This window comes from Typopeltis vanoorti, chromosome 4 (assembly GCF_054136105.1).
Source record: "Typopeltis vanoorti isolate ZY-2024b chromosome 4, IOZ_Tvanoo_1.0, whole genome shotgun sequence".
Classification (NCBI taxonomy): Eukaryota; Metazoa; Arthropoda; class Arachnida; order Uropygi; family Thelyphonidae; genus Typopeltis; species Typopeltis vanoorti.
In genome coordinates this window covers 151,948,002-151,974,226 of record NC_143552.1, presented here as the reverse complement: position 1 = coordinate 151,974,226, position 26,225 = coordinate 151,948,002, and the positions used below count along the sequence as shown (strand labels likewise).

General features: G+C 36.4%; 1 protein-coding gene across 2 annotated transcripts in view; it reads right to left on the bottom strand.

Annotated features, from left to right (window-relative positions):
- The window catches only part of Ing5 (inhibitor of growth protein 5), a 109,662-nt gene extending 103,060 nt beyond the window's left edge, over window positions 1-6,602 (bottom strand). For both annotated transcript variants that reach the window (XM_090391517.1, XM_090391518.1), the window contains exon 1: window positions 6,261-6,602. In XM_090391517.1, coding sequence (XP_090247643.1) covers window positions 6,261-6,312 — 52 coding nt within the window. In that variant the 5' untranslated portion in view covers window positions 6,313-6,602. The remainder of the gene's footprint in view (window positions 1-6,260) is intronic.
- Between the last annotated feature and the right edge of the window lie 19,623 nt (window positions 6,603-26,225).

Genomic DNA, 26,225 nt, shown 5'->3' with positions numbered 1-26,225 from the left:
AGGGGAGATATGATTGAGACATTCAAATTGCTGAAGGGTTTCTATAGCATTAATTCAGAGGATATTTTTGAGAACAGGACTGGTGGTGGAAGGACTAGGGGACATCCATGAAAGCTGGGCAAGAGTGTGGTTAGTAATGGTGTTAGAGCTGGGTTTTTTACTTTTAGAGTGGTGAATGAGTGGAATAAGCTGCCAGAGTCTGTTGTGGGTGCCATGACTGTGAATGAGTTCAAGGCAAGGTATGATAGATACTGTGTGAATGTCGAATAGTTGTGATGGACACGATGTTTAGGGCCTCAATTGATGAGTCTAAGGACTCCTTGGAGTAACCCGTAATAATAATAATAACTTTTACAACCTCTCCAATGTCTTAATTACAACCTCAGATATACAGATTAGCCTATATTTTGTAACTTTAGCTTTATCATCATTTTTGTGAAGTGAAATAATTTTACCTTCCTTCCACTTCTTTATGACGTGTGCTGTTGCAAGACTCTATTAAACAGGCAGGCAAAGGCCGATGCCAACTTGTTCGAACATTCCCTTAGGATATGCGGTGATATGTCAATCATATTGCCTTACTGACATCTAGCCAATTTAACTCCAATACCTCCTGCTCGCTCACCATTAAGTCTTCTCTCATTTCATTTTCTACACTTGAACTTCTGATTTCATACTGAGCAGCTCAACACCCTACTGAACTGCTCAATGAACACCTCAACTATGTTTTCTGCAGCAGTTACCAATCTCCCACTTTCATCCATTAATATCATTTTACCAAGTCATTCTTCTTTCTACTTGCCACATATCAAAAACACTCCCAAAGATTTTTCTTGGCCTGATTTTCTAATTTCTGCTTGTAATGCACTTTTGTTGTCCTTACCAACTGAGTCACTCTCCTGGCCAGTCCTTTATATGCTTCATGCAAATGATTATTACCATTATTCAACTTGTGCCATCTTCAAAATGCCTTCTTCTTCCAGATTTCATGCTTAATCCCCTCATTTATTCATTATCCCTATCTTATTCAGCCTTCTTACCTTTGGAATACATTCACACATTGATGCCGTATGTATTTCTTTGTCGGTTTCCAAGCAGCATTTATTTCCTTACCACTGAACTCCTCTTCCCATGCTATAGCTCCAAGCTGCCTCCTAAGCTTGTCATAATCACCAGCATTGTACTTCCACATATATCCTTGCCTCACAGAAGTTTTCATATGCCTAGTCATAACCAAGGTGATCAATTCACAATCACTCCCACACATTGGTGAGAAGTGCGAAGCTGAATATTTGCATCAATATATGAATCACAAGAAGCATATGTATGTATGTTCTATGTTAAAAAACGTTTAATTTTCTTGACCAAAAAGATCTGGAATGACTTTTAATGGGATTATATTGATCAAGTGCATATAATAAACAACTATGTTATACCAAATAGTTTCACCAACTAAGGCTGTTGGCATCTTCAAGGTACATAACTGATGTAAGGCACTAAAAAGTAAAAAACTGTTACAAACTATAAACAACTGATTCCAATTATATTAAACAAAGAACAGAGCATGTACAATACATGCATAGAGCGTGCATGATATCACTTGTTATTTAGGAATGTTCTATAGTTGGCACTGTAATTCAGTTCTGGCGAGTTGAGGGATCTAATAAGGGTCTTCCAGATCACAGGCAAGATTAGTCCTTGGTTCCTGTTAAGGTTTTATATACAGCAGGCAACTGTTGTGGCCACCTTAAAAAATTCAGGAGCAGAAGTCCTCCTCCATGTAAGGAATTGTGCTTCTATCCCACTCTATGGTATGGTTCGTTCTTGAGAAATGAAAAGCTAACCCCGATTTTTCTTCTCTGTTATTATTGACGTCACCTATGTGTTCTTTTTGCCTAATTGAAGTTTGGCCGATGTAATTCAAGCCGCACGAGCAGGGTATGTTATAAACTCCAGCATATTTGGAGAAAGGATGGCTATCTTTTGGAGATCGTAAGAATTGTCTAATTGTTTCTGTAGGTTTAAAGGCCACTCTTATTTTATGTGGTCTAAGGAGTCTAGCAATCTTATTGGAAACTGTCCCTAAGTATGGAATGACGATGGTAGAAATATAACATATATCATCTTGTTGTCTTTGTCGGGGTTCAGAGAAAAGTATCTTGTGGACGAGTCTTCCAGGAAATCCATTCATGGTAAGGTTCGTGGATATCGGGGATAGTTCTTCTGGAGGTCTTGTTGATCTGTTGTTGGACGATATCTTTATCATTTGCAACCACACAAAAAAGGACCTGTTCGACTTTCTTAACAAAATCAACTCTCTACACCACACAATCAAATTCACTCTAGAACTTGAAAAAGATAACCAATTATCATTTCTGGACACTTTAATTAAGAAGCTTCCGAATGGTGGTATCAACCTCTCAGTTCACTGCAAACCTACCAATAGATGTTATTTACATTTCACTTCCTGCCACCACATTTCTCAGAAACTTAGTATTGTACACATGTTGAAGAACCATGCCTCTCTCCTTACAACAGATCAACAAGACCTCCAGGAAGAACTATCCCTGATATCCACCAACCTTACCATGAATATATTTCCTGGAAGACTCATCCACAAGATACTTTTCTCTGAACCCCGACAAAGACAACAAGATGATATACGTTATATTTCTACCATCGTCATTCCATACTTAGGGACAGTTTCCAATAAGATTGCTAGACTCCTTAGACCACATAAAATAAGAGTGGCCTTTAAACCTACAGAAACAATTAGACAATTCTTACGATCTCCAAAAGATAACCATCCTTTCTCCAAATATGCTGGAGTTTATAACATACCCTGCTCGTGCGGCTTGAATTACATCGGCCAAACTTCAATTAGGCAAAAAGAACACATAGGTGATGTCAATAATAACAGAGAAGAAAAATCGGGGTTAGCTTTTCATTTCTCAAGAATGAACCATACCATAGAGTGGGATAGAAGCACAATTCCTTACATGGAGGAGGACTTCTGCTCCCGAATTTTTAAGGAGGCCACAACAGTTGCCCGCTGTATACAAAACCTTAACAGGAACCAGGGACTAATCTTGCCCGTGATCTGGAAGACCCTTATTAGATCCCTCAACTCGCCAGAACTGAATTATAGTGCCAACTATAGAACGTTCCTAAATAACAAGTGATATCATGCACGCTCTATGCATGTATTGTACATGCTCTGTTCTTTGTTTAATATAATTGGAATCAGTTGATTATAGTTTGTAACAGTTTTTTACTTTTTAGTGCCTTATATCAGTTATGTACCTCGAAGATGCCAACAGCCTTAGTTGGTAAAACTAGTTGGCATAACATAGTTGTTTATTATATCACTTGATCAATATAATCCCATTAAAAGTCATTCCTATGTATGTTCTAGTTTTGTCAATTTCTCAGTTACTGGAAAGCAGTAGTTGTTATACACTTGTACCTTTGAAAATGTTAGGTCTCACTAAATTAAATCTACAAAGAAATGATATATATAGAGAGAAAGACAAATTAGTTATAAAATCAGTAAGAGAGGATAAATTACATTGACAGCACAGCAGAGGAAGAACAGAACAGATAATACCTAAATGCAGTATTACACCATGTTGAAAAATTGTATGAGGTGATAAGGAAGGTATGTGCTCAGAAAGAAAGAAGTAAGCAAACGCAATAAGGGATAAAAATTGTGTGCTACTAACTGAAGAGGATAAGACTGTTGAAAGATGGAAAGATGAAAGAGAGAAATAAAGTATTTGGATGAAATTTTAAATGCAGAAAACAATATAACTAACATAAAGAGATGCACAAGCTGGCCTGGTTGGCCGAGTGATTAGCATATCCACTCTCCAGTCACTCTCCAAGTGAATAAACACTACCCCAAGATGGAATGGGTCACCATGGGGGACAGCAAACCCAACCCTCCCCGCAATGGGAGTGGGTAGAAAAACAGGCTGAATATCATCATATCATCAATAAGAAGTACAATAATCAAGGAACTTCCTATAAGTATGGATTTAAATATTGTACAGGTATATTCAAGTAGTCAGAAGACTTATCGCAGGAGACCCATTATTCTTTCAATACCCATCATATCTTACCTTAAACTCAGTCACTGACAAAGCACTCACAACTACCTCCAGTAAACCCAGTCAACCTGTAAATATTACACTAAAACCAATTCTAAAGGTTAGGTAATGAATGTAATAAAGATGAGGCATATGGCAATAATAATAAACAGAAATGCTTTAAACAAAAAATTGCTGCTGATAAACCGCAAGTGATATTCAATAATGCACTAAAGAGTGAAAAGATAACTAGACAATGGAAAGAAGTAATGATAACTGTAACTCTAAAGAAGGCAATCTTATTATATGTGAAAATTAGAAGAAAACAAGTCCACTCTCAGAACCCTCCCTAATTTTTTTTTTTGTCAAATTTTGATAAATATGATAAAAAAAAGAGATTTTAAGGTATGAATAGTTGGTTTTAGAACAACTGGAAGTATTGTACATCACATTTGTATTTTAAATTAAAGATGCCAAGAAATTATATTCTTAGTTTCATCCTTTATCCAAGTGTAAGCAAACAAAGTTTATGCATGAAGTCACTTCATGACTGGGCTACATGTATATAGAGGCTAATGACTTCACATCAATTATCTTAGTATCCCATAATGCAATGCACATATCTTATGTTCATGTATAATGCTATGCATTATGGGAAGGGCCACTACCCAGACCAGTTTCGACCTTTATTGAGGTCTCATTAATGGGAGCCAGACCCAGAAGTGATACCAAGGTTGAAGTAAGTCATATTTCCATATACAAGTAGTCAAAAGGTGTCACCTTATTACTAAAATACTCTGGATTAGAGAGAGATGTTGATCCATTGTATAAGATAGCTGAAAAAGTTGGAGTTAAATATAAATTAAACAAAAAAGTTCTTAAACTGAACAACAAATTATTATTACATGACATCTCGGAGTCTAAAGACTCAAACTTGGCAAGGAAGTACACCACTATTTGTACTACTTCATCTTCCATTAACACACCACATCACTAAATACCTCCCCCCCCCAAACAAAAAAAAAAAATTAAAAATTAAAAAGGTCCAATATATAGAAGTTAAATATTTTACACACTTGGGAACAAATGTTGATTCTACAGGTGGAAATGACAAAGATATAATAAAGATTCACAACAGTAAATACAGCTTTTAGAAGACTCAGTAATATATGGTTATTATCAAAATATAATAAAAACCATAATAGAGATTTTCAATAACAGTGTGAAGACCATGGATAAAAGACATGGAAAACGATGAGGAAAGAGGAAATCAAATTAAATAGTCTTCAAACAAAGCGTTTGCACAGAATATTAAAACCGGTTTGGCCAGTTTATAAACAAATGACTTATTTATAAATACAGAGCAAATAATAATTTAAAAAAAACAGTGAAAATCACCGGTGAAATACAAAGATGCTACTGGAAATGCGACAGGCATGTTGTGTGAATTTACAGAAGAGAAATTCCAAGGATAGGAATTTCTCTTTGGTAAGGATCCTAGAAGGAGAAAGGAACATAAAGCAGGCCTAAACTAACTGGGCAAAGAATAACAGAAAACGAAAGACATCTGGTTAGGAGAGAAGCAGAATCAGATTCAAACGACAGGAGAAGATGAATCTCGGCCTTGTGCCATGGGGAACGAAGAGGAGAGAATTGGTGAGTATCAGCGGGATTTGATTACTGACCCACAGTATATTTCGGATAACGATATTCACAGATATGTAATTTTTAATCTCTTACGGCAACAACCAGAAATCAAAAGATAGTTATATTCTTGCGTGATGGCAAACTTTAGGTATGCATAATCGACAATTCTAAATATAATATCAGTTCCATTATGTATGTGTATAAATTTATCCATAAGTATACGCGTGGCGAGAAGGCCCCAATCACAATAATTTCGTGATAACGAAGACTTTCCAGACTCAGAAAACTACGTTTCTGTTAGATTAATAACCGTTCAAATAACTAAGCAAATCAAAGGATTATCCTATATTAACTGAAACTGGACTACATATTAATTTTAATACTTAGGAGGGGAAAAAAACTTATTATAACAAATAATTTTCCTCCACAACTCTCGTTTACACGGGAACACAATAAACGGATACTTAATCGGACAAATTATTTCGCCAGTTTCTCTAAACTAAACAATACAACGATAACACTTACTGTCTAAATAATGTTCCAAGTACACAGCAGTTGCCATTTTTCGCATTTTCATTCATAAAAATAAAAACTATCAAGTGCATGCGTACTTCCTTTCCGAAACCTGGATGATCAAATAAGCGGAAATGAAAATGGTCATAGCACAATGACACATCGAACATAACAAGCACTGGAAAAGAATAAAAAGGCAGAAAAAAAAAATGCAATTTCTGTTTCAAAATTTGGAACAAAATGTTTCACATATCCAATTTTTAATCATTTAACGAATATACATTAAAGGAAAATTTCCTCTCAACATGCTGAATTTGTTAATAAAATCAAGTAATATCACGCTACTAGGCTCTGAGATTAGCGTACAATTTTGTACTAGTGTGATGACATCTAAGCGGAAAAAAAAAAATAATAATAAAATATATTGATAACTGAAGATAATATTTCAGAAAATCCAGGGAAGAGTGTGTGGCCCTTTAACTACGAATATGAAATCCATTTGATTTTTTTTTTACTTATAAATATGTTAAATTAATATTGTATTTGATTTCAACCTAATTATACTTACACCACATTTCAAATATAACTATTCTCAATATTTCACACTTAGTAATAAATAAGATGTTTCGAGAGTGTCCTATCAGTACTCTACAAAACACGAATAATAATAATAATGTTGTATTTAACATATAATAAATTATTAATAAATAAGACTATAATTAATAGATTATGTAAATATTTACTTATTGCTTAAATATATAAAATCATTTGATATTAAATAATAATAATTATTATTATCATACCACTACTGCTAATAATAACAGAGACTCATTTACATAGAAAATTCAGCTACTGAAACTTGATCAATGGTCATCGTGTATGGATTGTAATTTTTGTTGGTGTTATTATTATTAAAAACAAACTAGATGAAATTGAAAGAAGAACGTGTGAAGAAAGATACTATTACGAGTAGAACAGATGCAATTTTAATCTGTGTGTAGCACCAAGGTTGAGAAAAATATCAACCCTTGCGTAAACAGAGCCAGGTATTATTTTATATGGTCTTTCAATTGAAAGTGAGTTAGCCGATCACACACGTGGGTAGAAGGGTTTTATTGCCAGTATACAGGCCAATCGGCCGGAGATCACACAAACATTTACAGACATAAAAATAGAATCAACGAAGGGTAGATAGTGTTATGGCTAGATGAATAGTGGCGTTCTGTGTAAATGGAAAATTAGGTAGCGTTGGAATTCATCCAACGTTTTATATAGTCTTTCAATTGAAAGTGAGTTTAGCGCTGTGGAGCAGTGTCCTCCCACGAAGTGTTCATGGGATTCTTTGAGGAGTCACGTAAAAATAAAAATAATAATTTTTATTGGTATCAAAGTTCATTATTAAATAGCATATATGCAATTAAAACATACAGTTTAACAAAGGTTGGTCGATTGGTAGAGCCTCTGCTACTAATGGTTCACGCAAAATATTAAGCAAGTTTGAGCGCGGTTAGTAGTTGGAAGGGGTTAATCGTTCGATGCTGTTGGCAGACTCTCCCTCGATGAGTGTTTGGACTCTTTGGAGGTGTCACATAATAATAATAATAACATGCGAGTGAGATCTGGAAAGTTCTGATAACCACTTAGAACAGAAATGATATTAAAGCAATTGATATACTCACAAGAAATAACATACTACTAGCAGATTTATGAAGGTAACTTATGTTCTTATATTCTTATATCAGTTGCTTTTAATATTATTTTTGTTCTAGGTGTTTATCAGAACTTTACAGATTCTCATCGTTACATTGCACATTATATATATAAAATTCAAAATATTAGCATTACATTTTAGATAAGTAATATTTTTTTCTACATTTTTTAAAAGTTCAACTCTAAAAAAATCCGCTAACACTTTTTATTCCTATATATGGAATAGCTTTAACTTTTGGAGACTGAGGGGGAGAGACGTTCAATCTTCACTAGTACTTAATCTGAGATAGCTGACCAAAATAGAACTAATTATAAACGGCATCCTGTGAAGAGAGGCTGCTGACAAGTGTCACCATCTCGTGGTCCCTAATCCTAACACTATATTTACTGTATGAAATATAGTGTGGGTTCTAAGGTGGATTTTCTTGAGTTCTTGAGTTTACTGGATGAAATTCCCGAGTTTGCAGGATGAAAAACCAGCTTGCCCTTGCTAGGGATCTATTAACTTCAGATCCAGTCAAAGAAACGCTTAGTAAAAGTTTCTCCAGTGGACGACTTGAATTGAACTTAGGTCGTCTTTCTTCAGGCATCCTAGCGCTACACAGTCAGTCTGTCAGTTGAAACTTATTATTACATTTACACTTCAATACAAAACACTGATAACTTTCGCTTTTGAGAAATATCCATGATTTTGTGTCATTGATGCAGTGAATTTTTTTTTTCTTTTAACAAATGCGGTTGACACACTAACACACAAAAAACCTTGTTGAACAAACTAACACATATTGGAATCGAAGGACATCTACTCCTGTGGTTCAAATAATAGATGGAAAACAGACAGCGCATCACACATATGGCATCAGTGCACAGCAAGGAGCTACTGGTAACATGTGGAATATTACAAGGAGCTGTTCTTTCTCCAATTCTGTTTAACATATATACACATGTCATTACCCAACTTCCCTTAAGAAAAGTAATATCTTCCAATACACAGACGATGGACAGAGGCAGATCAAATATTATATTATATCGAGTTGAGAAATTAGAGAGGTATTACTAAAAATCATAATGAAGGTCTCTCAAAACCATACTGGCATGCAAACTCACTCTGTCCAACTCGCCCATCAAAAAGGTTAAACCCACACTGCAGTGATTGTCCTTGGGCACATAGATTCGATTCGTTTCTACATGCTAACACAACAAAAATTCCCTTTGTGTGTGTGTGTGCGTGCGCGCGCACAGAAATTGACACCTGATTTGTTGTGGGACATGAAACGAAACCACCACTATCTAATAAACGGTGTGACAGATAAAAAAATAATAGGATTACTTGCTTTTATCGACCTAACAAAAGCGTGTTACACTGTAGCTACACAGTGGATGTGGCGTTTTTAATGTGTGTGTATATATATATATTAAATCCAAAAAGCTGTCCGGACAAAAAAAGGAAGCCTGCCTAACATGGCTTAGGGTCAGGTCACCCGAGATGCCTTTCCGGTACACTGAGGCACCAAAAGCTGCTGATGAGAAAGTAAAGACAACAAAGCAGAAAGCTTGGGAATCCTTTGGAGAAAGATTAGATTCGTCCTATGCAAATGCAAACAGAGTATTCTGGCAGACCATCCACCGCCTTTGAGGGAGGAAATCGTGCACAGCTAGGACAATTAAGGCCTCTGATGGTGCACTTTTAACAACCGAGAATGATATCCTCCACAGATGGAAGGAATACTTGGAGAGCCCTCTTAACCCAGCTGGCCCAGCAGTTGCGGACATCTAAGAGGTGCAGATCGGGGTTATGACTAGTCTCACAGCAGAAGAGGTCAATTTAGCAATAAAATCGCTAAAATTGGGCAAGGCTGCTGGTGATGATGAAATTCGGCCAGAAATACTTCTTTCTTCTTCCTAACATGAAATATAGGCTGTGGCCTGTTCCGGTCTCATGCCATCTCTTTCTTGGTCTTCCGATTCTTCTTTTTCCACTTATTTTGTATCTGTATAATATTTTTGGTAGTCTGCTGCTGTCCATTCGATTTAAATGTTCTAGCCATTTTTGTTTATACTGTCTTATGTAGTAATTAATTGGTTTGATTTTTAGGGATTGTAAGATTTCTTCATTTGTTTTGTGGTCCCACTTGGTATATCCAGCTGTTTTTCTGAGGAACTTCATTTCTGCTGTTTGAATTCGTTTTTCATCTTTCCTTTTCATGGTCCATGTTTCGCTTCCGTATAGTAGAGTTGGTTTTGACAAGACATTATATAGTCTGATTCTAGTGTGTTTTTGTACCAGGGATGGCTTAAATATACTGTTTATTATGCTATTTACTTTGACAAAGTTTGATATTTTAGTGTCTATGTCTTTTTCTTCTTCGTATGATAGATCACATCCCAAGTATCTGAAAGTGTTTACTTGTTCTAGTATTTTATTATCTATCACTATTTTACTTCTTATTGGGTTTTCTCCTTTGAATGCCATTATATTTGTTTTTTCTTTGGATATTGTCATATTATATTGCTTTGAGATATCATTTAATGATTTTAATGATCTTTGTAAGTCATCTTCTGATGTAACTAATACTATTTGATCATCTGCAAATAGTAGTGTATCTATCTTCATTTGCGGCGTCATTTGTATACCAAATGGGTTATGCTGTTTCCAGATTGTTAATATTTCATTTATATATATATATTGAAAAGCAGAGGTGAGAGGGTACATCCTTGCCGTACTCCTCTTGATATATCTTTCCATTCTGAGGTGTGTTCTAATTTAACTGCTATTTTATTTCCTGTATATATTTCTTGAATAGATTGTAAAAGTTGGTTTGGTATGTTTAAATTGGTTAATATTTTAAACAATTTTTGTCGACTAATTTTGTCAAAAGCTTTTTCATAATCAATAAACGCCACATGTGTTTCTTTTTGAAATTATCTTCTCTTTTCTATTAATAATTTTAAAGTAAAAATTGGATCTATGCAGGATCGGCCTTTTCGGAAGCCATTTTGTTCTTCTAGTAATTTGTTTTCTACAATGCTGCTTAGTTTCTCTTTTAATATTCCTGCATATATTTTATATCCTGTATTCAGCAGGCTAATTCCCCTATAATTATTGCAATCGTCTTTGTTTCCTTTATTTACAGATTGGGATAGCCAGTACTTTTTTCCAAGTGTTAGGAGTTTTTCCGGACATCCAAACTATATTAAAAAATTTCAAAAGTCTTTCATTAAATTTTTCACCTGCATTTTTGTAGAGTTCTATATTTATATTGTCTTCTCCTGGCGTTTTCCTATTTTTCATCTTCTTTATTATATTTTTCAGTTCTAACATTGTGATATTTTCTATTAGGTCATTCTTTGTCTTATAAAATTTTAATTCATTGTTCTCATCTGTCCAGAGATTTTGGAAATAGGTCACCCATTTTTCTAAATCTATTGTTTGTATTTTTATCTTTTCTTTTATTTCTTTATTCATGTATTTTATTACTTTATAGGTTTTGGGTTGTGGCTTAAATAAATCCTTTTCTAGTTCTGTTACGAAATTGTTCCATCTTTCTCTATATTTTTTCCTTACTTCTCGTTTTGCAATTGCACTATTTCTTTTATACTCTATTTCTGCTTCTATTGTTTTGGAATTTTGCCATTTCTGGTAACTGTCCTTTTTGGTTTTTATTATATTTTCTATTTCTTTGTTCCAGTCTCGTAGTCCTCTTTTTCTAATCCATTTGTGCTTTATTCCTAAGGTTTCTGTTGCTGCTTTTGTGAGAATTTGTTTCAAATTTTCCCATTCATCTTCTATGTCCCTTGATTCATGTGTGGTTTCTGTTTTTAAGTTTGTGCATTTTTGATATTGTAGTCTAACTTGAGGATCCTGTAATGAAGAAATTTTGTAGCTTGGCTGGTAAGAATTTTCAATTCTATGTGTTTTTAGCCACTTTGGTTTAAAACGAATTTTTGCTGATACCATATAATGATCAGAGTTTAATTCAAAGCCTCGATATGCTCTTACGTCTAAAATTAACTCCGCTAATTTAAAATTTGTGATAACGTAGTCGATTATTGATTTGTATCCTCTGGCTGACCAAGTATATTTATGTATTTCCTTGTGTTTAAACATTGAATTCATTATTCTCATATTATTATAAATGACAAAATCGCGCAATCTGCGACCATTTTGATTACATGTATCTTCGCCAAATTTACCTATGTTTGTTTTGTATTTTTTGTTTCCTATTCTGGCATTTAAATCTCCTGCTAGCAGTAAATATTCAGTTTTGTTTGTTTTATCTATGGCATACTAAAATACTAAAAGCCTTAAATCGAGACGGCGTTCTTTGGCTGACTCCAGTGTGTCAGGCTGCTTCGATATCTGGTCGAGCACCAAAGCAATGGCAGACAGGCACAATAATACCACTCTTCAAGAAGGGAGACCAGAGAGATTGCAATAACTATCGTGGCATCTCTCTGTCAGCCTGCCGGGGAAAGTATATGCTAGATGCTTGTAAAGAAGGTGCAGAAACATAGTTGAGTCAAAGTTCCAGGAAGAACAATGTGGCTTTCGTCCTGGTAGAAGCACAACTGACCACATCTTCACCTTAATGCAAGTCTTCGAGAAATCTTGGGAATATACCAAGAATGGCTACACATGTTTCGCGGACTGGGAGAAGGCATATGACTGGGTTCCTCGGATAAGCTTTGGCAACTATTAGCGGCCATCAAGTCCCTGTATGAATGCCTGGAGTTTTGTGTCAAGGTGAACAGCACAAAGTCTGAACCTTTCACAGTCTCCGTTGGCCTCTGCCGAGGGTGTGTTCTGTCAACCCTCCTTTTCATAATATTTATGGACTAGATTGATAGGCACAGCCGAGGCAGTGAGTGTGTCAGAATTGGAAGATGTTACACTGGACATCTGCTTTTTGCAGATGACCTGGTTCTGCTTAGCTCATCCACAAATGACCTCCAGCGGACCCTGGATAGGTTTGTAGCTGTTTGTGCAGAAGTTGGAATGAAGATCAGAGTGGCCAAAACTGAAACATTTGTGATCTCAAGACAACCATCCCAGTGCACTCTACATGTGACTGGAGTCCCAGTGAGGCAGGTGGAGAAGTTTAAATACCTTGGGTCCATACTCACGAATGATGGAAGAGGGATGTAGAGCTAAATACTCGGATTGGCTCAGCAAGTGTAATATTGCGGGAGGTTGCCCGTTCGGTAGTATTGAAGCGGGAGTTAAGCCAGAAGGCAAAACAGGCGGTCTTCAATACAGTCTATGTCCCCATCCTCACCTATGGTCAAAGAGTTGCGTAATGACTGAAAGAATACGGACACGAATCGAAGCGGCTGAAATGAGGTTCCTTCGAGGGGTTGTGACGCTGTCAAGTCTCGACAGAGTCAGAAGCTCTGCAATTCGGGAACCCTCAATACTCAACCGTTGCTTCTCCATGTTGAGAGATCACAGTTACGATGGTACGGGCTTGTTGTCAGAATGCCACAAGAGAGGCTCCCCAGCAGGCCCTCTTTGCAAGCCAGAGGGTGGAAGGCCAAGGATTCGCTGGAAAAATTATATCCAAAACATTGGGTGGACACATTTGGGAGTCCCACCAGAACACTTGAGCTTGGTGGCAGAGAATCGTGACCATTGGAAGTTCCTCTTGCAGCTGCTGCCCCCACAACCTAATTAGGAAAGATGGGCTTCGAAGATGTATGTATGTATGTATTAAAAAAAAACTAAGCAGTGGATGTTGCGTTTGCACCCCACGTGCTTGACCGCACGAAGTGAGGCTTAGATTCAAATCTGGTTGGCGACTACAGGAAATTTTTCTCAGCCTTTTTTTCGACCTGTTCCCGAGTTAGTCGATCTCTTGGTGGCAGAGAATCGTGACCATTGGAAGTTCCTCTTGCAGCTGCTGCCCCCACAACCTAATTAGGAAAGATGGGCTTCGAAGATGTATGTATGTATGTATTAAAAAAAAACTAAGCGGTGGATGTTGCGTTTGCACCCCACATGCTTGACCGCACGAAGTGAGGCTTAGATTCAAATCTGGTTGGCGACTACAGGAAATTTTTCTAAGCCTTTTTTTCGACCTGTTCCCGAGTTAGTCGATCTCTGGCACGGGAAAGTGGGTTTTTTTCTCCAGGAAACTCGGGTTTTTCGTCCCACAAGAAAATTGACCTTAGAATCCACATTATTTCAGACAGTAACATATCATGTTAGCGTTAGGTGCAATAGATGGTGGCATTTGTTGAGCTCTCTCTCTTCACTGCACGCTACTAAATTTGTGATAGCCTTGGGCCAGCTCTGATTGGTACCAGTGGAGATTGAATTGTCCACCCTGATGAACTCCCTATACGGGAATAAAAGGCGTTAGCTGATTTTTTTTCATTAAAAAGCTAATACTAGCAAACACCCTATTCTGTTACAGTGAGTACATGAGGCCTTTAAATCCTATCTTACTTTGGAGACTGAGTGGGTAGTTCAATCTTCACCGGTTGCCAATCAGAGATAGCTTGCCCATGTCAACCACCTATGAAGAGACGGGCAAAGAAGTGCCGCCGTCTGTTGGTACCTAACCCTAACAGAATATATTACTATCTGAAATAATGTGAGTTCTACGGTTGATTTTCTTGCGTTTACAGATGAAAAACCCGAATATCCTGGAGAAAAACGATGGTCGCCTGTGTCAGTTATCGACTAACTCGGGAACCAGTCGAAGACAAGCTTAGAAAAAGTTTCCTCCAGTCGGCGACTAGACTTGAACTTAAGTCAATCTTTAGGCTGCTTAGAGCAGAGGATGCAAGAATAACTTTCACTGCGGAGGAATATTGGAAAGAACTGAGACGAGGATGCTAAGATCGATATGTGGGACATCAAGGAAAGAGCATAGGAATAATGAAGATATAAGGAAGAAGTTGGGGTTAGAAAAATTAGCGAGAAGGTGAGAGAAACTAGATTGAGGTGGGGCAGCCATCTCTGGAGAAGACCAGTAGATCACCCAATTCAGTGAGTCCTAACAATGGAAGTGAAGGATAAGAGAAAATATGAAGACCAATGAAAATATGGTGGGTAAACATCACAAGGGATATGGAAGAAATTGGAATGGAAAGGTGGGATTCCTAAGATAGCAATAAGTGGAAGAAAATTGTACAAGCCGCCGACCTCAGTATTGTCTGGCACTAAAATGCTGAAAAGAAGAAGACAAGCTCGGTAGAAGCTTCAAGGAAGACAACTGCCAACTGGAGGAATTTTTTCTAAGTCTTTCTTCGACCACTTCCGAAGTTAGTTAATCTTTGGCACTTGAAAGCAGTTATTTCTGTACTCAAGAAAATCGACCATAGAATCCATATTAATTCAGACATTAACATATCCTGTTAGGCTTAGGTACCAATAGTTGGCAGCACTAGTTTGCCATTTAAAATTAGTTATTGTCATGGGTCAGCTAGTTCTGTTGGCTATCCGTGGATATTGAACTGCCCATAGTCTCCAAAACCTGGATAGGGTTTAAAGGCCTCACCTACCTCATATAAGCAAATGAAAGGCATTAAATGATTTATTATTATTGTTGCATGAAACCTCCAAGGAGTCCAAAGACTCATCGAGTGAGGGCACTATGCTCTTGAACCCCTTCTCTCAACTATCTAATCCACCAACTAAACAAACCGCTACTACCATCATATACATGCAATGCATCTACTGTCAAACAGTACCACCACTAGTATTTTTATATGCAAATTGTGTGTTCTGAAGGCTTATTTTCGTGGATGCAGGATCAAAACCCAGAGTTTTCGGGAGATGTATCGTGGGAGAATCACTAATCCCACAACATATTTATCACACTGCAACTTAAAGGTCATAACACTCTCTACATTCTTAAAATATTCTTGTCAAGTCCTCCTTTTCCCCCAATTCTCCATATAGAAAAAAATTCTATATGGAGTGTCATGTATAGTTCCAACTTGAGTGAATAAAATGAACCTAGAGATAACGTTTATTTTTCGATAATCCTGGAGTTAAAAGTTAAATTTTTTTTTGGGGGGGGGGTGGAAGAATACCACAATAGCAAAGACTTTTTCATGTTAAAATTTGCATATTTACTTTTTAGTAACTTTTACTCTGAAAAGCCATTTCCATAAGGTTTTTTCTGGATAGCATCTTAGATGAGGACATCACATCACACCGTATTCCATTGATAAAGGGAGATTTTTCTACATCATTAATAGAATATCTTTTCTGTTTAGGTTATGTTGTGTACCATTTTTTTTTATTAATTTTTCTTCTCTTTTCTGACCATGATCAGACACTGGTAGAGCATTTGTCATTTGAGCTGCAGACATAACCATAATGAAAGATAATCTAGAGTCGATTTCTTTCGGTCATCTTACCAATCTACTTCTGTCTCTACTGGATTTTGTACAGGTTCAGTTGGAACTTTGAATAACTCACACTTTTATTAATCCCTTATACAAATATTTTTAATGCACTGGAGTGAACAGAGTATCATGTGGAATTAAGATGTAACACCATCGAAAACTTCGGGTGTTGATTCGTCACACCGCCAAATTAAACGATACTTCCTTCCTGATGGCGGATCACTAGTGTTGGGTCGTCAGGTCTGCAGCAGTGTAACGTTAGGGTGCTTAGCAATGACATGCAGAAACACTGAGGTTGAGCTTTTGTATGCTTTAAAGGATTTAGGATGACAGACTGAATTCACAATCGATAGCATTATGACGGAGATCTCTCTCTCCCACTCTTCGTGGTTAACCCACTTACTTCTGTTTTCATTGGACGTATAATATTTGAATGTAGTTTTATTTGAAACACTGGATAAGATTCTCTTCGTAATTTCTAGAATGTTTTATTATTATTATTATGATTGTTGTTGTTGTTGTTTTTGTTGTTGTTGTGAAGTGTAGGAGTTGAGTGCCATCTTCGAAGTGAGATGCAAGACCATCCTATCCTTTAGAGCAGGGGTGTCAAACTGGCGGCCCCCGATGCCTCAAGGAAAGATTTAAAAAAAAAGAATGATTGATTTTTATAATAAAACAGAAATACCGTATTTACTCGAATATAACTCGCCCTCGCATATATGACTCACACCTCTGTATCCTGATTTTACTTTATGAAAAAAGAAATTAAGTTTAAATAACATCGCACACGAAAATAAAGTTTAACCATTTTCACGTCGGAACAATAACTCGCTCCCCACGGTTAACAACATGCCTTCCCCAACTGCAATTAGAGACAACTGGTATAAAAACGGCACTAACTAATGAATCACATGTCCCCTCCCACATTAACCATGCTGTTTAGATTTAAGCAAAACCATATGTTTCACCGGCAAACACAGTAGCAAACTAAAATCTATTGTTTTTAGTTAGATGTGTGTGAGTGCCCACTAACTCAAACACAAAGCTGCAATAAAATTCGTAAACGTGTTAAAACTAAGACATATAGAGTGAATGTTGTTAAGACAGTTTCAGATATTATGGAATTTGGTTGAAGAGAATTAGCGTTTCAGCTCAAAAATGTCGGCTTGACTCTGTGTTTTGGTAACGCAATCTTTTGTTAATATTGCACAAATCATATCCCCATCCTCATATCTGTTCTATCCCTGGTAGCGTACTGAAAAAATTGAATTCTATTGGCTACCAGCTGTTCACGTGACGCGCAGCATACGCACTCATGGGAATTCAGCCATGAGTTTATAATTACCTGCTACAATCAATCAGTGATCTTTGAAGTCAGTGCGCCGAATACAATTCAACGACAATCTAGCAGTGAAAGAATCCCTTTTATTATTATTTTTTATTTTTAGTAGCAATAGTATCGTTCACTGGTCTACAGTTTTATGCGGTTTTATTCAAACATTTTTATAAAAGTTATTAATAATATTAATTCTATATTTATTCACCGAGGCAATGTCGCTTTCCAAGCCAACAAGAAAAAAGAAAAATTGCCGATGAGAGGAGAAAATTTCAAGAAAAATGGGAATTAAATTACTTCTGCACTGAAACAAAGGACAAAAGTGTGTGCATTATTTGTAATGAAACAATTAGTGTCGCCAAAGAATATAATATAAAAAGGCACTACGATAAAATTCACAAAGAACAATATTCACGCTTTGAGGGTAAACTGAGAGAAGAAAAATTAAGAAGTATGAAGAATTCACTTCAATGTCAACAACAGTGTTTTCAAAAATTATGAAAGATAATGAATCAGCAGTGAGAGCCAGTTATGAAATCAGCTATTTATTGGCGAAACATTCCAAACCTTTTAGTGACGGTTCCTTGGTTAAGGAATGTATGATAGAAGCAGCCGAAAACGTATGTCCCAAAAATGTGCAAGTATTTCGCGATATTTCTTTGTCCAAAAATACTGTGATCGAAAGAATAACCGAAATGGCAGATAATCTGCATGACCAGTTGCAAGAAATATCCGCAAACGTACAGTGCTTTTCAATTGCAGTTGACGAAAGTTTCGATATTCACGACGTGGCTCAAGTTGCTTTGTTTCTTCGGGCTTGCGACGACAATATGAATATTACTGAAGAGTTCTTGGAAATGATTCCCATTCATGGAACCACTACAGGGGAAGACATTTTTGACGCCGTGTGGGGTATTTTTGAAAAATATCAACTTCCTCTGAACAGGCTCGTAGCAGTGACAACTGATGGTGCTCCAGAAATGACAGGCAAAAATAAACGTTTTGTGTCAAGACTTGCAGCAAAGTTGAAGGAAATGCATCCAGGCATTCCCAAACTGCAATCTTTCCACTGCATTATTCATCAGCAGGTCCTGTGCTCCAAAATGTTGGAAATGAGCAGCGTACTTAAGCCTGTGACAAATACCGTGAACTTCATCTGATCCAGAGGCCTCAATCACTGCCAGTTTGCACAATTTCTAAGACTTGGAGAATGAATTTGAAGGGCTACCTTATTACACAGATATTCGTTGGTTATTTTGTCATAAGGTTTAAAAAAGCTTTTTTTTTTTTTTACTTTTAGAGGAGATCAAATTGTTCCTAGAAATGAAAAATCACGATGTTGCATTTCTTAATGATCAGACATGGGTACAAGATCTGGCATTCTTAGTTGATATTACAGGACATTTGAATGATTTAAATGTCAAAACTTCAGGGGAAAGATCAGTTAATAATACTCATGTATGATGCACTGGCAAGTTTTAGATGTAAGTTAGTTTTGTTTCAAAATCATTTAAAAGAGAATATTCTAAATTACTTTCCTATGTGTCAACAGTTGAACAATAAGAATCAAAGTTTTACCTTTTCTCAATATTGTCCCAAATTAGAAAAGATAAAAGAAGAATTTGATAGGCGATTTAAAGATTTCAAGGAACAAGAAGAAGTTTTTTCGCTTTTTACGGATCCTTTTTCCTTTAATTTCGAAAAAGCTCCTATTGTATTCAAATGGAACTTATTGATTTCCAAAATGATTCCATTCTAAAAGCGAAATACCAAGAAGTTGGTGTACCAAAAATATACAGTTATTTAGCTCAAAAATATCCCGAAATAAAAAAGTTAGCAGTAAATATTCTGTTATTTTGGAAGCACCTATTTATGTGAACAATTATTCTCATGTATGAAAGGTAACAAAACAGCCCACAGATCAAGATTAACCGCCGTTAACCGTTCTGCCACAATGAAGGTCGTATGCTCACAATCTTTGAGTCCAAATTTTGACAGGCTGGTTAATAATAAACGTTGTCAAGTGGCGGGAAAAAATAAAATACTGAAATTAAATTATTATAATTATATTATGCAAGTATATATATATATATATATATATATATTTTTTTTTTTAACCCGAAAATATTATAATTTTCCCCCAAAATATTTCAGCAACATTTAAAAATTCCTTTAAAAATTCAAAATATAGGCTCCCTCCCCCAACCTAAAAAAAAAAAAAAAAAAAAAAAAAAAAAAAAAAAAAAAAAAATAGAAGTATTTTAATTCAACGCAAACACAAAAAATTTCAAACTGACAGGAGGCTAAATTTTTGTGATGGTTATTAATGAGAGTTTATACTTTTTTTTTTTTGGAATGTATAAATATATAAATATTTGATTTATTAAAATAAAATTTAATTTCGTTTTAATTTGGATTAAATGCTATCTATTGTAAATATTAATATAATAAAAATATTCTTTATATTATATTTTTTTGAGTTGTCATAATCATTTACAAGACATAAAATACTATTATTTTATGTCTTGTAAATGCTTAGAATAAATAAAATTTTTGTTATTCATTTTCCAATTTATTTATACTAATTTTTTCACTTCCCTTCGATTCTAATTAGCGCAGTCGAAATATTTTTGCGGCCCACTTGAGATACAGTTTTATAGCAAATGTCCCGCAGTTCAATTTGAGTTTGACACTCCTGCTTTAGATTGTTGATTCGTCACACCGCCAAAGTAAACGCTAGTTCCTTACCAGTGGCGTGTCATTAGTGCAATGTCTGCACTAGTAGAGCGTTTGGGCGGTTACAGTGAAAGGTGAACGCTGTCACAAAACAGTGACGGCATCAGGAACACTGGTGGTTGAGCTCTTGGGTGCTTTGGGGGATGCAGGATGATAGAATTCATAATCGATGGCACTTCCGGCTGAGATCTCGCTCACACTTCGTGGTTAATCCTTTTCTTCTATATCTGATGAGTTTTGATCGTTAACATTTTCTTTAAATTCATTTCTTCAAGATCTAGTTTTACGTGAAGCTTGTTTTTTTTTCGACTTCCTTCTTAATGTTCGTCTTATCTGTTCATGAATTACTGATAGCTAGTACTTTATATGGCATGATTTATATATATTTTTGCTTTATTACAGATGGCCGACTGTGAGTTCTTTCCTCATTTTTGTTTTCTGTAGAGTTTAATTCTCACTCCAATGAACATTGATCAATCTGTATGGGAATTCTATAATTAAGGGTGTGAAGGATGGTAGAGTAATTAAAGCGTGTTATCCAGGGTCAAAGATTAAGGATATAACTGGGACTGTGAAATTGCAGAAAGATAGAGTAAGTGAGATTATTGCAGTTATAGGGACGAATGATCTAGGTAGCGAAAGATTTTCTGTAAGACGGGATTTGAAGGATTTAATGATAGCAATGAATGCAAAGAGTGAGAGTGGAAAGATCATGAGTGTGCTACCACGATTTGATAGTGATGAAATGAACAGAAGAGCAATTATAGTAAATAGAATGGTGTCAAGATTGTGTAAAAGGTTTTGCAAAGAAATGAAACTGAATATTCGTTTCATGAATGTCTGGGATGAGTTTGATAAAAGGAAGGAGTATTTTAAGAGAGATGGATTGCACTTAAATGGATTAGGAGCTTGGCATTTAGAACATTTATTGATAAAGGACAGAGTAAAGGGTCATAAACAGGGAAATGGAATTTGCTAGGGAGGCAGGTGATAGAGTCAGCTGTAAATAGTATTAAGGTCATTAATTACTGTGAAATTGGGATTAATTGTTCGCAGAATGTTAACAGTATACAGAGTGGGCTAATTCGCACACAGGGAGATTATGGGAGGAAGGGAGTATTGCAGTTTATGTATAGTAATGCTCGAAGTATTAGGAATAAGGGTGAAGAATTTTTGTCATTACTTAGTACAACATGGCCAAAAATTATAGCAATTAGCGAAACTTGGTTAACCAAGAATGATGTAGTTATTGGGATTGAATGTAAGGGGTACAGTATTTTCAGGCAGGACAGAGATGACAGAATGGGGGAGGGGTTTTATTAATGATAGACCAAACATTAAAGCCAAAAAAAAAAAGATAGAAGTATCTCACTGTGACAGGTATGTAGAGGGCAGTTCATTAGAGGCTGTTTGATGTGAGATAGAGATTAACAAGGCGAAATATGTAATTGGTTGTTGCTATAATATAAGGGGAATAAGGGAAAATGTAGATAGCATGTATTGGCAAATTAGCACGATGAGTGAAGGTCAAGTAATTATTATGGGGGATTTTAACTTTGGGGACATAGATTGGGGGGAGGAATGGTCATAAGGAACAAAGGAAATGGAGTTTATACAGTTGTTAAGAGATAATTACCTCAGACAGCATGTGATGGAAGGGGCAAGAGATTATAGAGTGTTAGATCTGGTTGGAAAACATATCAATAAGTAATTTAGTACAATGTCTCCACTTGGGGAAAGTGATCATGTGGTCTTGACCTGTGAGATTGTAAGATGTGCTGAATATTCTATTAAGAATTGGTATATGTGGAATTACAAGGCTGGTGATTATGACAAGCTGAGAAGTCAGCTTTCAGCTGTACTATGGCATGAGAAATTCAAGGGGAGAGATGTTGATAGTGCGTGGGAGATTCTCAAGGAGTATTTGAAGAAAGCTGTATCAGACTGTATTCTCAGAGTCAGAAGGAGAAATCAAGTAGGAGTAAAATGGATGAATAATACTATTAAACAGGCGTTGCAGATAAAGAAAAGGTTGTGGAGGACGTCTAAAGAAAAAGGTGAAGAGCGTTCCAATGAGCAATATAAGGTACAGGCAAAAAGAGTAACCTGTATGGTAAGAAAAGCCAAAGCTAATTATGAGAGGAAGCTAGCTGATGAATCTAGCTTCCCCACATAGCAAAGAAACCCTAAAGAGTTCTTTTGCTATGTGGCTAGTAAAAGGAAGAATACCCATGGAAAGATTACTTTAAAAAGTGTTGATGGTAGGGAAATTACTGAAGCTAATCAAATAGTTGAGTTGCTTAGTGATCATTTCGCAAACGTGTACCATATTCGTAGTGATAGTGCAGTGTCAAATGTGCCATTGACTGATGAGAGCATAGATATAGACGAAATTGAGGTGCTTAATATATTAAAGCACCTTAATGCTAACACTGCCATTGGGTTAGATGGCATATCGGCCCATGTGTTACGAAAATGTGCAAGAGAATTAGCAACTCCTCTAACCAGCATGTTTAATTTAAGTTTCAGTTCTGGTAAAGTGTTAATAGAGTGGAAAGAGGGGAAAATAGTTCCATTGCACAAGGGAGGCTCTAAGACTGAGGTTGCAAATTATATACCAATCAATATATCTGGAGTGGTGGTTAAGATTTTGGAGAAATTGGTTAAAATTAGAATTCAGGACTGGGTGGACAGCAATATGATACTTTATAAGGGGCAACATGGTTTTGTTAAGGGTAGGTCTTGCCTAAGTAATTTGCTTACTTTCTATAATAAAGTAACAGTGGAGTTGGATAAAGGAAATCCTTACTCAGTGATACTGCTTGACTTTCCAAAGGCTTTCGACAGGATTCCACATGGAACTCTGTTACATAAATTAGTGCAAATGGGTTTGGATCCGAAGATGGTGATTTGGATTAAAGGATGGCTGGTGGACAGATATCAAAGAGTGGTTTACGGAGGAGCTAAGTCCAGGAAAAGGCAAGTGACTAGTGGTGTACCTCAGGGCTCAGTGCTTGGTCCTCTATTGTTTAATTTGTACATCAATGATATTGGAAATACCTTGAATGGAAATATCCACTTGTTTGCTGATGATGCAAAATTTGGAAGAGCGATAATCAATTCAAATGATGTAAATATTTTACAGGATGACTTAAATAGGCTGATGGTATGGACTGCGGTAAGTGGCTAACTGTTAGGTGATGCACTTTGGGAGGATGACATCGCATGCCGTTTACTATATTAACGGAACTGAACTGCAGGAAGTTGATGAGACAAGAGACGTGGGAGTTATTGTGGACAGAGAACTTAAGTTTAAACGGCATATTGCAAAGATTGCCAAAACATCACATCAAATTACATGGTTGTTGAGGAACACACTAAGAAGCAGGGACAGGGAAGTTATTGTTCCACTCTATAAGGCATTAATAAGGCCGCGTTTGGACTATTGTGCACAGATCTGGTCGCCAGGATTTCTTGGTGATGCAGAAGTGGTGGAGAGGATTCAGAGACGGGTTACAAAGATTGTTGCAGGTCTGTGGGATGTTCCCTATGAGGATAGATTGATGATCTGTGGGCTCCAAAAACTAGCTGATAGACGTAGGAGAGGAGATCTGATAGAGGTATTTAAATTGTTAAAGGGATTTTACAGGATTGATACTGATGATATTTTTAAGACCAGTGCAGGATATGAGAGAATGAGGGGCCATTCCTGGAGATTGTGTAAGAGTGTGGTTAACAAGAGTGTTAGGACTAAATTTTTTACTTGGAGGGTTGTGAATGGGTGGAATGCTTTGCCAGAGGTAGTTGTGAATGCTTGAATGAATTTAAGAAGTATAACAGGTATTGTGTAAATAATGGTTAGTGTGTCAATGTCGGGTCTCCCGCGATGAGTGTTTTGACTCCATGGAGACACCGTTAAAATAATAATAATAATAATAATAATAATCTGAGACAGTCTACATCCTCTTGTTTTCCTTCTCTTCTTACTTGCTTTCATGCTATCTTTTTATCATCTTGAATCACTGTTTTAAAGTATCTTTCTTTCTCGATTGAGTAAAAAATTGTTTCACGAATTATAACCCAATATTAAAAGCTAATCGTGGGTATTAAAAGAAAAATCTAAATGATATACAAAAGTATAAGCTAGGTTTCTCTTACAAAATTTGAAAATTCTTTACTCTGTTATTTATTAGTAAGTCAGCATTAAACAGGCAAAATGAAGGCGGAAGATAATTTTAATGTTTTTTTTGTTGTTGTTGTTGCTAAGAAAGAAAGAAAGAAAGAATCAGAACAATTCCAGTTGAAATAGGGTAAGAAACGTTTAAATAAGACTGTTCCCTCCTCCCTAGCTATCTTCTGATGAGGCACCAAAAAGTGCTGAAACATGTTTTCTTGAATGAGGGGAACGCACTATCTTAGTTTTTTCGAACTTAATCATTTCTTAACTTTTGTAAGACTGAAAAACAATCGACCCTCAGAGGACCCACCAATAGCGATTTGGGTCTCTGTTCATGTGATCACTAGAGGGCTAAAAGAAACTAAATTTAGGATGAATGAATTTTAATGTGTCCCTTTGGAGGACATCGCGATTTGTCAAGAAACATGTCGAGATGGTGTGAAATGAAGCCTGTTCTGACGTCTTTGTTCAGATCAATATAAATGTACAGCAGGGATGTTCAACCCGTCGATCGCGATCGACCGGTCGATCGAGGAGCGATTTTTGGTTGATCTGTTGTGTATTCCTCCTTACTTACAAATTTAATTAAAACTGAAAACATAATATTTAATTTATCATTATTTTGTATTATTTTTAATTCGCTTTAAGTGTATTGCTATTGTTTATTTATTTTTCGTTAAAATTGTCAAATCAGTAATTTTCTTATAAGTCCGGGTAAATGAATTAATTTGGATCAGTGGAAGTCAAACAGCGAGCCGAGTGAATACGATTATAAGCAAAGTGCAAAAACTCGATTGTAGCTTAAATATTAACTATTCCAAAGAACATTACATTGATTTTTTTACTTAGGTTAAGTCCCATGTGAATATGCTAAAAGAATAAACTTTGTTTGTCTCGGTATAGTTTGTATTAGATATTTCTGTAAATAATTCTTTTGAAGCTAACTGTATATACTGCTTTAATAAGATTATGTTAGAGTGTTAAAAACAAAGTCAATGTTTTTGTCACCGAAGGCTGTACACGGCGGCATTAGAAAGATTGTTATTGAAACTTGTATATATGAGAAAGGCTTGCAGGCTCTAAGTGTAAACATCTTCGAAGTCAGTCAGTCAGAAAGAGTTCAAACAACTTTCTGATAGCCGGCAACTAACAATCAAAAGAAAGCGGAGGAGAACAAAAGGCATGCTGAACTTGAAACTTAAGATGAAAGCCTCATACCGATTCTTTGTGAGTTGCCAAACTTCATGCGAGGTCTCAGAGGAGCCCTGATAAAAAGGGACTGAAGCAAGCAGAAGGGATCCCGGGTTCTAGAATTGCTGTCAGAGAGGAGGCTCCCCCCCTGTCGAGAGTCGCCGTCAGAGAGACAGAGAGGCTGCCCGAATCCACGTTGCTTGAGAGAGGAGTTTCCCGCTTCCAGAAAGGAGCTTCTCGGTTCGAGCGTCGCAAGAGAGAGACTACTTCTAGGCTGCAGACAAGGTTTCAAATTGCCGAGAAGAGTTCCAATTCCCGGACAAAAGTTTTCAGGCCAGAAAGGGAGCCAGTTAACAGTTGACAGCAGTTCTAGCTGTTGAAACTGCAGAAAAAGAAGGCAGTCGTCCAGGCATTTTCGGCGAGCCCAAGCAGAGAAGAAAAGGCAAGGCAAATTTCTCGAAGCACCTTC